Raw genomic sequence first — 15,063 nt, 5'->3', positions numbered from 1 at the left:
ATCTGCTATTTGTTAATGTCAGCCCCAACTTTCCTCCTTAAGTTTAGGAGAAGAATGTGAATTGAAAGTAAACTTTTTAACCCAGCCACAGCTTTCAACCAGTGCAGTGTGTATGAACCATACCTGAATTGCCAGGATTTACCAACGCTGTATACATCTGTATACATATGTTTTGCTGATCTTGTATTTTCATTATGATTAAGATAAATAGCTGTTTTTTATTTTAGATCTATTTTTTAAATGTATTGGTATACATACCCAAAAAAAAACACTAAACAATGCTCAATTCATTTTATGTCTTTATTTTATTAATTTCAGAATTTTACATTTTCAGAAAATAAGCATACAGATACTCATAATCTACTATAATAATACATATTATACAGGGTGCTGTTAGCAGGCGATATTTACAATGCTGAAATATATAGGAAGGTTGAATATGACACTGGACCATACATTCTTCTCCAGGAAAATGCAAATATCTTCTTGTAATGCAATTATTTTACCTGTATTGAAAATAAGTAATATTTGATAATGTTACTATGTGTTCATTGTAAGGAACATTACTTGAACATATAGCTTACGAATAATTACTGTATATAGTTTGGATGACTTTGCACTTTGTACAACCTGTTTTTTCTAATAACTTAACAAGAGTTTAAAGTGACACATTTTTTTAAATAACAAACATGTCATACTTACCTCCACTGTGCAACTCGTTTTACACAGAGTGGCCCCCGAACAGCATCTTCTGGGGTCCCACGGCGGCTGTCTTGGCTCCTCCCCGCTCCTCCCAAGGGGGTTACCTTGCTGGCACGCTCCTGAGTCCAACTCCCCGGCCCTCGAGTCATTGGAGTTGATTGACAGCAGCGTGAGCCAATTGCTGTGCTGCTGTCAATCTATCCAATGAAGAGCCGAGAAGACTGAGCAAAGGAAGAGCGCGTTAACGATGCAGGACTTTCCAGGGCTCAGGTAAGTAAAACGGGGGGGCTGGGGGGCCAGTGATTGTAAGATGTTTTTTCTCCTTGATGCATAGGATGCATTAAGGTGAAAAGACATGAACCTTTATAACCCCTTTAAGGGGAATTAGCAAAATATTTTGTTCTGAACGCATTATGCGTTAACATAACAATGTCAAATTTTTCTGTTCCCTAAGACTTGAGAACAATATGGGGAGAATAATATGTATAAAAAAATATGCAAATGTCATGAATAATGCCCATAATGTTTGTAATATGTGTGAAATGTCAGCTTCCGTTTGTTGCCTTTTGCAGGCATATAACATTCCCTAACATTTTATCCTAAGAGAAAAAGCATTCAACCAGAATATTTAGAGAAAATTTGACCAATAGAAAAAGTAGTTGAATTCTATAGGCTAAGTACAGTTGATCAGAAGAGGAAATAATATGGGAAAGACCTCTGCACTGTGCACAGAGTGTATTGAGATTATTGCACACACTAAGGTTGAGTTGAAGGTTCATCCATTATTCAGGATGTTTGGGGAATGGGTGATCTAACTGACATTGGACTGAGTGAACCTACTGCTGCAACAGGAAGTGAACATTTAGCAGCAGTATTACTACTGCTGCTAAATGTGACAGCTTCCGTATCAGGAATTATAAAGCCCCATACACACTATCAGTTTTCCTGCAGGTTTTTCTCTTCAGGTTTACCAACACCATCTAATATGAGGTCAAACCTTAAGAGTTTCAATTTGTATGCAATCAGGCAGGCCCTTCCACTACATGGTTTTGGTAAACCTGAAGAGAAAAACCTGCAGGAAAACTGATAGTGTGTATGGGGCTTAATAGTTAGAGAGCTGGCACCCGCCAGCGTCCTAAAAATGAATTATCATCCATGCCTGGCACATTTAGCTGTTTCTGGATGAAAGCTGAATGTAAACAATGGGGTGGGGATAGTGAACAAAACTTGGGTCCTCCCAAAATTCATACCCGACCCTTCAGGTCTGGTATGGATTTCAAGGGGGACATCATGAAAAAAAATACAAAAACGTTCTGAAGAAAGAAAAAAAAATCAATACCAGACAATCCATGCGTAGTACCCCTACCCATTCATGAAATTATGTAAATAGTAAGTCTATTATTAAGAAAAATAGAGGTAAAAATGTCCCAAAATGTAAATCCACCATCAGTCACTTCGTCCAGCAATGCAGATCCCGATCAATCTTAAAGCGGGGGTTCACCCTAAAAAAAAAAAAAATTATTTGTCTACCATGCCATCCAGCATACTAGCGTCAGCTACAGTATGCCTTTATTTTTTATTTTTTTGCTGTACTCACAGTTTAATCCATTAGTTAAGTTTCAGACTCCCGCGGGGAGTAGGCGTTCCTATGAAGAGGGGAACATGATTTATGGCTGGCTATGGAGCGCCACGCTTCCCGAAAATAGCCAAAATAGGACTTGGCTCTTCATGGCGCCTGCGCAGTCAGCTCCTAGTCTGTGCGCAGGCGCCGTATAGCGCAGTGAAGAGCTGAGTCCTACTCGGGCTATTTTCGGGAAGCGTGACGCACCATAGCCGGCCGTAAATCATGTTCCCCTCTTCATAGGAACGCCTACTCCCCGCGGGAGTCTGAAACAAAACTAATGGATTAAACTGTGAGTACAGCGCAAAAAAATAAAATAAAGGCATACTGTAGCTGACGCTAGTATGCTGGATGGCATGGTAGAAAGTTGTTTTTTAGGGTGAACCTCCGCTTTAAAGAATGAAGCCCACTGACCCATACAAAGAAAAAACCCACCAAGCCATGACATGATCTGCTTTCATCAACTGCTTGCCATGAATAACAGCTCCTGGTCCCCTATGCAATGTAAACATAGAAGCAGGGTCTCACAGGAGACCTATTTGGGCATAAGGACATGCACATTGTGACAGTGGGGTTCAGGACTGTCATTCATGGCTAGCAGGAATTGATTGTGTCACAGCTCACTGGGTTCTACATCACTGCATAATGTGATTGATATATTTACATTGTGGGAATTTATTTATTTATTTTTCATAAGGACTTTTCAAAAAGTGTGTGTTATTTGCTATTTATATATTGGATGAGCAATGAGTAGGGACACTATGGAGGTTATGTACGAAAGGCAAATCCACTTTGCACTACAAGTACAAAGTACACTTGAAATTGCACTTAAAAGTACAGTCACTGTAAATCTGAGGGGGTAGATCTGAAATGAGGGGAAGCTCTGCTGATTTTATCATCCAATCATGTGCAAGCTAAAATGCTGTTTTTTATTTTCCTTGCATGTCCCCCTCTGATCTACAGCGAATGCACTTCCAAGTGCACTTTCAGTGTACCTTCAAGTGCACTTGTAATGCAAAGTAGATTTGCCTTTAGTAAATATGTACTCTATACTTATTTACATAGGGGTGGTCAGTATCTGGTGACTTCCAGAGGCTTCCAGATTAAAAAATCAAACACCCGAAGACCCGCACAATCACCATGCCGGGTTGTTAGGAAGAGGCAACATGGGGACAAGGTGCTTTGACAGGGGGGTACCCCTCATGTTGTAGGCATGTGGCCTGGTAGAGTTCAGTAGGGAGGAGCGTAAGGTCATTTGACCATTTCTTATCCAGCCAGGCTGCATGCTTAGATAAGGGTCTCGTTTTGAGCCTAGGGGGAGGGGGGCACACTGTTTTTTTATTTTATTTTTTTATTTTGTGAGGTCTCCCTTGAAGTCAGTACCAGATCTAAATCATCTGAATTTTGGGGGGACCTTGTGTAGTTTTTGTTACAGTATCAAAGCTGAAAGTACCAGGAGGGGGGGGGGGGGTGAGATACTGGTTGTTTGGATGTAGGAGTGTGCCAGCTCCCTAATAACCAGGAGCCCTGAGCAGAAAGATGCCACATTTGGCAGTGGTAGTAATACTAAATATTTTACTTTTTGCTACAGTTGTAGGTTCTTTTGGGTCTTTTGTCAAACCTTCAGAATAACAGACAAACCGTCAGTTAATCTCTGCACATGACTCTCTATACAGTTGGTACACAATGCAGAGGTCTCCCTCATATTATTTCTACTTATGGTTGAATGCTCTTAGCCTATGATCTTAGGAAATTTTCTCTATTGCTCAAATGCTCTTAAATTATTCAGATTGAATATTCTTAAGGCTTTTATATCTTAGGATCGGATATTGGGGAATGTTACATTCACTCTTCAAAGGCAGCAAACAGGAACTTACATTGCACACTTATTACAAACATTACAGGTATTATTTGTAACTTTTGCATGAATGTTGAGCAATTCGGTAAGCAATTTTTTATATACATAGCCTCCTATGTGTGATTTGAAAACCTTTTTTGTACTATGCAACCGCTTGGATTGAGTTACAGTGTACACACTTATCTGCCTCTTACTCTACAATATATTATTTAAGCTATTATCAATGATAATAGCAGTTGAGGTTTATCTTACAATAAGTGATCTTTTTAATTTGCCTTTTTAAAGCTGGATTTACCTTTACAATATTTTCTACCCATAATATGTAAGCCATAAAACTTCAGTATAAAATCAGAATCAGTAAGCTTTCTGTCATTTTAAAAGGCTAAATACATTGCAAATAAAGCTAAAATTAAAATAAAAAGGCTAAATATATTGAAAATACAGCTAAAATAAAGCAGGCATAGGAGAGGAAAATGTTGTACTTCCTTTTTTTTGTGAGAGCTTTTAAGAGCAAGAAAGTTTGGCTATAAGGTCACTTAAAGCCAATGTTTAAGATTGCTAAAATGAAAAACATAAAAATCAGCACAAGGGATATGGAGGGGGCTGAGCTATTAATCAGCCACTGAGTGGCTGCCCTACTACATTGTGGAGGTTGGATGCTGGGCATTGTCAGCATTCAGAGAATTTTTTTACAACTTCTTAATGAATGCAAAGCATTCCCTGATTAGACAAGGTAGAGAGCATGACGTTACTGCCACTTCACTCCACCTGCTCCAATCAGAGAACACTTTACATTCAATGAGTAGGTGCAAATTCTCTGAATGGCTCTTGTGCTGAGCGGATGACCTTCTGCGTTTACAATGCAGCAGGGCAGCCACTCAGCATGGGGCCTGTAATCTTTTGGAGCTCACTCCAGTAGGGGTGCATACTATAGTGATTTGCAGTTTCTAGGGGAATTCCACAGGTAAAGTGTATGCATAGCTACATTGGTCCAAGTTGGACCAATGTAACTATGTAGAAATACTTATACCTGGAACTCTTTAACATAGGAAATAAGGACTAAGTGATATTTTGAAGATCACTCTAGTAGGGGTGCATACTACAATGATTTCCAGTTTCCAGGGGAATTCCACAGGTAAAGTGTATGCAAGTTGGACCAATGTAACTATGTAAAAATACTAATGCCGCGTACACACGATCATTTTTCGGCATGAAAAAAAAAACGTTGTTTTTCAGCATGTCCAAAAAACGAAGTTTTTCTAACTTCATCATTAAAAACAACGTTGCCCACACACCATCGTTTTAAAAAAATGATTAACAAAGCGCGGTGATGTATGACGGCACTCTAAAGGGGAAGTTCTATTCGCCTTTGGGCTGCTTTAGCTGATTCCGTGTAAGTAAAAGACGATTTGCGCTTTTCTGTCTGTTACAGCGTGATGAATGTGCTTACTCCATTATGAACGGTAGTTTTACCAGAACGAGCGATCCCGTCTCATAACTTGCTTCTGAGTATGCACAGGTTTAAAACTTTGTTTTAGCTCACACACGATCATTTTTTACTACCCGAAAATGACATTTTTTAAAACGACGTTATGTTCAAATTTTTTTTTTTGTCGTTCTTCAGAAGCTGAAAAACTATGTGTAGCCCACACACGATCATTTTAAATTACGTTTTTAAAAACGTCGTTTTTTTCATGCCGAAAAATGATCGTGTGTACGCGGCATCATACCTGGAAAACTTTAATGTAGGAAACAAGGGGCCAAGTGATCTTTGGAGATCACCTTAGTAGAGCTGCATACCACAGTGATTTAAAGTTTCCAGGGGAATTCCACAGGTAAAATGTATGCATAGTTACATTGGCCCAAGCTGGACCAATGGGGCAAATCCTCAAAAAACCTGCCTAACTTAACTTTTAGCAGTTAAGTTACACTGGCGGAAAATTTCTACCTAAGTGCCCGATCCACAAAGCACTTACCTAGAAATTTTCGGCTGTGTAACTTAAGTGCCTCCGTCGCAAGGCGGTCTTCTCATCCAGGGGGCGATGACAATTTAAATGAGGCGCGCTCCCGCGCCGGACGTTCTGCGCATGCGTGTGACGTCATTTTTCCCGACGGGCAGCGCGCAAAATGACGTTACGTCGGGCTTTGTGGATTGCGACGGGACAATAAAGTTGCGTCGGGAAAAAAAAAGTTACGCGGCGAAAAATAAAATTAGAAATTTAAAAAAAACGCGGCGATCGAAAAAAAGGTATGTTTTTACAAGGTGTTACTAGTTTACACCTTGTAAAAGCATCCCTAATTTTACGCATGCAAAACGTAACTTACGCAGAAAACACAAAGCTAAAAAGCTTTGTGGATCTGCCTAAGTCCTCATTTGCATACGCAAAGCGGCATTTCGACTCGAAATGCCCCCAGCGGCAGATGCGGTACTGCATCCTAAGATCCGACAGTGTAAGTCTCTTACAGATGTCGGATCTTCTGCCTATCTTTGGAAAACTGATTCTGAGGATCAGTTCCAAAGATAGGCACAGGGATACGCAGGCTGAACAGCAGTTCCGCCTGCGTATCCCTTTTGAGGATTTGGCCCAATGTAACTATGTAAAAATATTCATACCTGGAACTCTTTAACTTAAGAAACAAGGACAACAACTTTGTCTTGTGATATTTTCTCTTCTATTTACTCAGAAACCCCCAAAATAGTTTTTTGCTAAATATTTAATTTTGCTCAGCTCATTTTGGTTTACTTCCTAAATACCAAACTTTCAAAAACAGCTAAGGACTGTGGAAAAGGCCAGAACAAAAGTCTTTCTCTCACCATTCTGTCTATACCCAAATGAAAATGTAAAAATCACTTTTACTGCTACCAGTTTGAAACTGATGTTTAACTTCATACAGCATTTGTCCAATTTTCAGACACTATCGCCTTTAGTTAGCATGCCCCTTTACCAAGTAATCATGTCACTAACATCAATGAATCACACCTTAAAAAGAGTGACAGTTGCACTGTAGAAGAGGCTCAGTAGAAAGAGCACTATAAAAGTGGAAGCCGTGGTCCAGAGATTATCGATATCATCATCTTCTTCTATATAGATCATAAGGGCTGTTGGAATGTAAAAAATCACATCAATGACACTAAATCACATGCAGAGTTTAAACTGCACAGTTGTGAACTACTAAACAGTATGTGACAACGGACTAGTTAACTTAAATAGCGACATAAGCACAAATACACACAAACATACAAACATACAAAAATACATATAATATTGTTAGAGACAAATCACCCATGATTTTAAATTCCAGTCAGGATAATTTAAATTAGTCTCCAGCTACACGTTTCTTAGTTTTGGAGAGTGTGAGAAAGGGTGAGAAACCCTGCAATTTGGTAACAGTCTCTTCTCCTATACAAGAGTCAAAAGCTGACAGAGCTATTTCCCTTCACCTCTTGTCCCATTTACTGTCAGAACTATTTCCATTGTAATTCAATGGAATCAGAAGTATTTTTCTTTGGTTCAGTGTATGGAAATACATGTATCCATTACCAGGTTCTGATCACATAGATTGCTGATCCTGCCATATAAAATGCAAAGGACAAATGCCATACCCATAGGGTGGCTAAGTTATTTAAAGACACCCTATGGAAATAGTTTTTACATATATGAGCTTAGTGCATTGGTTTGCGCTGTTAGACAGGAGTTGAAAGCTTAGACAGAAGTTGAAAGGTTGACCTAAATGTCTGACTACACCTGGAGGCATTTTCATTCCTGAAAATGTATTCCATATCAATGTTTCTTCCACGCACTTAATAATCTGAACATTATGCTATTTTCTTTTCTATGGTGTTGGAAAGTATATAGGGTCATAGCCAATCCTGATATCTGCCCGTTGATAAATTATTTATAAAGCATCTCTCTTTCATTTATATTGATTTGACTATTACAGTCCTGCTTTACTTGTCATTTTCGTATGTGGTCAATTCTATTAAAATGTTGTAAGTTCTCAGCTGTTAATGTTTATAGAGATTATAAATGTATAAAGACATCACTCAAAAAGATCTTATCTGTAATATTATATATCCAGTTTGTTTATACTGTTTTATGCCTCATGTCTGTCTTTTAAAGTTATAGGAAATGTACTGCTATATCAACGTATGCTATGGCAATATACTTATATTCTTATCACCTGGAATAAGTTAATGAGCTAAATTTCCACAGTCTAATTAATATGTTTTTTAACATGTATGCGTGCCTAATGGAAAACTTATTTGGGGTAATTTATTTGTAACAGAAAGTTCAGATTCAGTTTGATATATGTCTGTGAAGCTTGGATAGAGACATCACAGAGAATTGTAAGTATCGTTTTGAAAATATGAATATTGCAAAGGTTTTATTAACTGACATGCAACATCCAGGCATTGTATATGAATAATATGTGTTTAGATGAGTTTTCATATCTATCTTTTATACAGAAATCTAAATCCTAACCATTAACACATTGGGGTGGCTTTACTAAAGTCAAATAGATTGTGCACTTTGCAAGTGCAGTTGCATTAACTTCCCCGAGAGCCTAGTGAATGTGGTAAAGCGCTGTTAGTTTCCACCATCCAATCCTGTGCAAGCAAAAGTGCTGCTTTTTTTTCATTGCACCTGATTGGGTATTCCTTACAAAGAGAAGCTTCACCACATTCACTAAGCTCTGGGGAAAAAAACTGCACTTGCAAATTGCACAGTCTATTTGTCCATAGGAAATCAACCCCTTTGATTACCTGCCTGCTATTTTGTCCCAGATATTACTAATTTGCTTCACTCTGTGACTACATAAATATGGGGGATTTACTAAAACTGGTTCACACAGAATCTGGTGCAGCTGTGCATAGTAATCAATCAGCTTCTAACTTGTTCAATTAAGCTTTGATTTGACAATAAGCCCACGTTTACGTCGGGCCGCTTTGACATGCGATTTGACATGTAGTTCCTGCACTACTTTTGGCGATTTCGGGGGTGATTTGAATAGACATCTGTGCTTGAACCCACACAAATGTCTGTCAAATGGCCCCCGAAGTTCAACCTAGAAACTGCTTGGTTATTATGCACAGCTGCAGCAGATACTGTGTGCACCAGTTTTTTTTTTAATCTCCTCCAGTGTGTGAAAGCAACTATAATTATAGTTAAATACATTTGTCTACATGTGTATATCTGAGTGTGTCATCCTACAATTTAGTTTAATTTGGCTCTTCAAATAAAAAATGAATCTGGTCTTCAGCTTAGTTGCAATCAAACGTTTATATCATTACCTATTTTGCATTCTGCATTCATAAAATAGAGGATGTCAACTTCTGATAATACAGAGGAGGCCAACGTTTTGTGTTGAGGAAGATGTCAGCAGATTTTTCACTTCAGTTAGAGTTTTTTTACGTTTATTATTTATTTTTTATAATATAAAGCCTGTTTTTTTTTTCCAAATAACAATAGCATATTTTGCTATTATCAGGGTTTCCTGTGTAGGATATATCATGTGCTATGCATATTGCGGCATTTGATTTAAAAATATTAACCATGGGAAAGACCCAACAAAAATGTGTGTGGATTTTTCTTTGTCTTGAAGCCTTATTGTGCAACTCTTTCCACTGTCCCATTTACCTAGTGCATGTCTTCTAATTCCATTGCACTAATCACTCAAGAAATATACAGTATAATATTATTTTGATTATTATAACAAAGGATTTTTTTTATATATTTTGTAGTTTAATATATTTGTTGGCTTAGTAGTCCATGGAATTATTATTACTATTAATAAAATTATAATAATTATTATTATTCAGGGTATAGTGCTAACAGTTGTTGAGCACTATACAACATTTAAATGGTGAGAAATATGTATTTGGTATTGCCTTCTAAGAACTGTATTTTTTTTTTAATTGATACACTTCTAGTGAGAAAAAAGAACAAACAAACAGCATTAAGCAGGACAAACATAAAAAAAAGTTAAGCAGGGAATGGGTATAATTTTAAGTATTTGGTGGATATGGTTTTAATTATCTGCATATCTTAGTGGTGTAGATGCATAATTAGGTTGTACACAATACAGCCCAATGCAAATGTAATTTTTGGAAAAAAAGTTGAGTCTGGAACCTCAAATATTAATAAACTGCATGCTGATTCTTCCAGTATCAGTAGATAAAAAACAGTTCCATTTCTTAGCTGTTCTATTATTTAAAGGCATTTATAAGTAAAATTGTTTTTTGTTAACTTTTCCCCAGGTACAAGATGAAGATAATGTTGGTCCATCGTGACCATAAACAGCATGTGTTTCAGACTTATGGATAATGGAAAAGTTTATAAATGTGTAATATTGGTGCAACTATTTCTTCTGGTTCCTGGGGCACTCTTAAAGGGGTTGTAAAGGTTTGTTTTTTATTTTCTAAATAGGTTTCTTTAAGCTAGTGCAGTGTTGGTTCACTTACCTTTTCCTTCAATTTCCCTTCTAAATGTTTTTTTTCTTTGTTTTCTTTGTCTGAATTTCACACTTCCTGTTTCTCCTCAGTAAGGTGTTTAGTAAGCTGTTCTAAATGACTTTCCACCGCTCAAATGATGGTGGAAAGCTTACTGAGGAGACACATGAAGTGAAAAATTCAAACAAAGAAAAAAACATTTGCTCGACCCCCTCCCCTGGAATACAGGAGAGTCAGGACGCTCTCTAGGTTGCAGATAGAGAAAGGAGCTGTGTGTTACTGGGCGTCCTGACTCTCTTGTATTCCAGGGGAGGGGTCACTCCACACCAGGGAGAAAGCATTGCATTAATGTGTGGAGTTACAGACAGAAGAACAGGAAGTGAGGATTTCTCAGAAGAAATTATGACATTTAAAAGCAAAATCGAAAGATGAGGTAAGTGAAGGAGGACTGCACTAAGGTAAAGGAAGCTATTTAGGGATTTTTTTTTTTACCTTTACAACCCCTTTAAAGGAACTAATTTAGAGAATAAACAACAAACCTTTACAACCCCTTTAAGGACAGCTAAATACATGCAGACACCTCTGTCTGCATACATATATCCAACTGAAGTTTCATGCTTATTTTTTATGAAAAAAATTAGCTGATGAACATGGTTGTAAACCATAATAAGCATTTCTGGCTGTTGTTTGTTGTATCTGACTCTTAAAAGTTGGTTATGATGGGTTAGTGCACTACATTAATGTTTTTCACATGTTATTATATAAACCCTAAGTTTTGACCATGAATAGTGATCACAGTGATCTTGCATTATTTAACATTGTGTTGTCTGTGTGTAAGATGTTAGAATTTAGGACAGCTAATGAAGCAGCTTCAGCAACCATTGTTAGCTTTACTCTAACCATACAAGAACCAGACAGCGACACACATTCCATACATGAAAACAAGCATTTTATAAATTGATTTTTTTTATTTCTACTTTTCAGGATGCAGAAAGGATTCACTGAAGTTAATGTACAAAAAACAGGCCGACAAACACCAAGATGACACTTTTCCTTCTTCCTCCTCCTCATTTTACACATCACGCAGGGAAGAACAAAGCCAGTGTTATCTGGTCATTGTTTAAAGGACTGTTAACAAGAATCAGACATAACAAGGGACACATTCACTTGGTTTGGTTTACCAGCAGTTTTGTCAGTGGTCCTTTGGGTGGTGTGTAGTGGTAGTGATTCATGGCCAACTATGCAGGTGTATGATTTTCCACTATTCCATTCTTGAACACTTGTAAGGGTTAATGTGCTTACGAGAAAGTAGGTTTTCTTGCTAGAAGAAGTGATCTCCTGTATGGGCCCAGTGGTTGCAACATGAGACAGCTCTACGTTATCACTATCCATCCATTTGACAAATATGTCAGGTGGGGCGAAGCCTTTAACCATACATGACAGAGTGGCAGTTTCCTTTTTAGCTAATTCATCTGGGTGTGGTGAGTATAATAGAACTGTTGGAGCTTTGGCATCGTGTCCTAGAAAACAAACAAAACATGTAGAAAAAACATATATGTAACTTGTGAACATGAGCTGAAACTGAATCAATGGCGTGGTTTCGCTGAGATGTAGAACATTGAGTATAAATATGGCTCACCCACATCATGACCATTCCTCTGCCTCAGGGAAAGAGGATGGATGATTTGTTAAAGAGGTGAATGGATTGGGAGCTTATAAAGTCACTTGCATGGTGCACCAATATAAGTTATATTATAGGCACACAAATGTGAGTTATATATGAACACCAGATGTTTACACTTTAAACTTTCTATTATTTACTACATATATGTATCTGTATCTGAGTTTCAAATTAAGTATCTTAAATTCAGATATAATCATTAATTCCTTAATCAGTCTACTTTCTTCAGCCTAATTTTGCTCCCAATTTGACTGCATAACGGAAAGAGAACATGATTAATTTGTATGAACCCCATGAAAGGGTTAAAGCCGTAGGAATCATACAAAATGAATAATGACTGCATTATACCAAAAATGGTCATACATCAACATTTGTAATCCCTGCTATAAGTTTTATAAAATATTTTCATTCAAAAGTGTGAAATTTGAAGGACAGTGAATTAATGAATTTATTAAATATTCACTGGATTAGCTTTTGAAATATGAAATTGTAGAATGATCATTGCAAAGTGGAAAATAGTAATCTGTTATGCAATTTGTGTGTATATGTGCTTTAACCTCCCTGGCGGTATGATTATGTCAGATTTTAGGTGCTGAAAGCGATACCATTATTTTGCATGGAAATTTGGCGTTTTGTATTGTAGGCCTGTAATTCTTAGGAATAACTCACTTAAATCTGTCCAAACAAGAGTCTAGTAGACATCCCGGGTATGATAAAGTTTGAAAAACAAAATCATAAATTATAATATAATAAATAACTATAAATAATTATAACAAATAATAATGTAATTATAATAAAAAGTATTCAATAATGTAATCAAATCAAAAACACTGAAAATTGCTCAGTTGCAGAATTGTCGCTGTCATTACTTTTATTTTTTGATGACGAATTTCCCCACAAATCGATATTGCTCAATTCTGCAAGTGATTCTAATTTATTATCGCTGTTTTTTAGCTGGTCTAAAACCACTTTTGACATAAAGGGACACTTTTTGGTTGCTATGGACAATCTCCAGTTTCCAGGCAGAAAGAACAGTTTTTATTATATAAAAGTGCATACAGGACACTGGGCAGACCACTAGAGACAGAGGGGGTGTGTAATTTTTACATACAGTACTGTAATCTATAAGATTACAGTATACTGTACGTATTGTGTTTATTTACTTTTTTGAATTTGGCGCCGATTTCCGCCCCCGTGCATCCTAACGTCGCAGGGAACAGAGCTCGGCGGCACACGGGCACTGTGAATCGAGCGTGGAGGACACAGCTCGATCACACAGCGGAGAGGCATCACAGGATCCAGGGACAAGGTAAGTAACTCCCTGCCTGTGGACACTGCGAGGCGATCCTGAGTCTGGCTCAGGGTTACCGCTTTTGGTTCTGAAATTTCACCCTGAGCCAGACTCGGTAATACCGCCAGGGGGGTTAATAAAGATTATGAATTTTTTTAATTTACACTAAATACATACCATTTGGTTTATTCATTGAGACAACTTTAACATGGGGAAGTTGAGGATGGCTCACAATGCACTTAAAGGTCTTTGTTCTCCAGTCTTCAGGACAAACTGTAGCAATGGCTTTGGCAGTGTACCTCCGTATTGAACTGTCATATACTGGGTCGTCTAGTTGAGTGTTGGTTAATTTTTCATTATTTGCATACCAGGTGACATTTAATTCATCTTTGGTTTCCATGTTTGTAATAATGCAGGTGAGCGGGGCAGTATTCTGGAAATAAATTGTTTCAAATGAAGGAGGCACGGCAGTCACTTTGATTTCACCACCAGGTGTGTTTGATTCTAAACAAAAAAGACATTAAAAAAGCTTAGAAGACCTTATCTGTGTGATTTGTATTTGTACATTTCTCATTAACAAAGTTAAGAGTTGATCAGTAAAGAATCATTAAAATGCATTTGAGCACCCGGACAGTAGGAAGAGATCTGGCACTTATAGAACATTGCCATAAAGTTAATTTATCTGTGTTTGTTTTCAAATAAAGCTAAGAAGGCATTAAAGTTGTAGATAGCAGCATTTTTCCATTGGACATCCACATGGAAACTATGTAGGAGAACATTGCTCCCCTAAAATATCTTTAATTTAAAGTTTATCACTGCCATGAGGTCACAAAATCTTTATTTTATACTACTACTGTTGTGCACAGTTTTAGTGTGTTGCCCCCTCGCTAACTAGCAGTTGCCAGAGGCATGTTAATAGGAGTGAGATATTGCCTGCTGAATAGGATAGAACATTCACTAGTCACCATCTTTACCTAAAAATGCTCTCTCCCTTTCAAAAATCCAAGCATAGATGATGAAACCACTTTGCCTGTGCTAGGTAAATGTTGTGCACTCCCTTTTTATAATTGTCTTCCCTTTTGCAGCTTGGAGCTGAAACAGTAATCAATCATGTGCAAGGGAAACAAAAAAAATAAAATAGAATTTTGCTTGCTCATGATTGGATGACTGAAGGGAACACAACTTAACATCATTCACAAAGCTAAGTAAATATTTAGCATGCACTCTACATGGAGTATTTTGGTAAATCAACCCTATTGTTTACTCGGTGTTGCCAGTAAATAGTCAGTAATGGTAATTTAGGAGATCTGACTGAAGGTGCAACAGGGGAGACTATTTTATCTATGTCTGATGCTCAGCTGCCTTCCACATGACCCAAACTTGCAGGACAAAGTGGAGGTTTCTATGAATGGAAAGTAAATGAGAGGGCAGGGAGAAGCAAGATGCCCTTATAGCCTTG

The 15,063-nt window shown here is 37.5% G+C and overlaps 2 gene segments (V, D, J or C); both read right to left on the bottom strand.

The window, feature by feature from the left end:
• The window catches only part of LOC120940889, a 201,324-nt gene that overhangs the window by 172,394 nt on the left and 13,867 nt on the right, over positions 1-15,063 (bottom strand).
• Positions 491-15,063, bottom strand: part of LOC120940881 — a 28,053-nt gene continuing 13,480 nt past the window's right edge. Inside the window, 4 exon segments of the C gene segment in view lie at positions 491-506; positions 7,163-7,281; positions 11,814-12,152; positions 13,782-14,108. Of these exon segments, the coding sequence occupies positions 498-506; positions 7,163-7,281; positions 11,814-12,152; positions 13,782-14,108 (794 nt within the window).

Source organism: Rana temporaria, chromosome 1, assembly GCF_905171775.1.
Source record: "Rana temporaria chromosome 1, aRanTem1.1, whole genome shotgun sequence".
NCBI lineage: Eukaryota > Metazoa > Chordata > Amphibia > Anura > Ranidae > Rana > Rana temporaria.
Note: the sequence above shows the minus strand (reverse complement) of the source record. Positions and strands in the feature narration are given on the sequence as shown.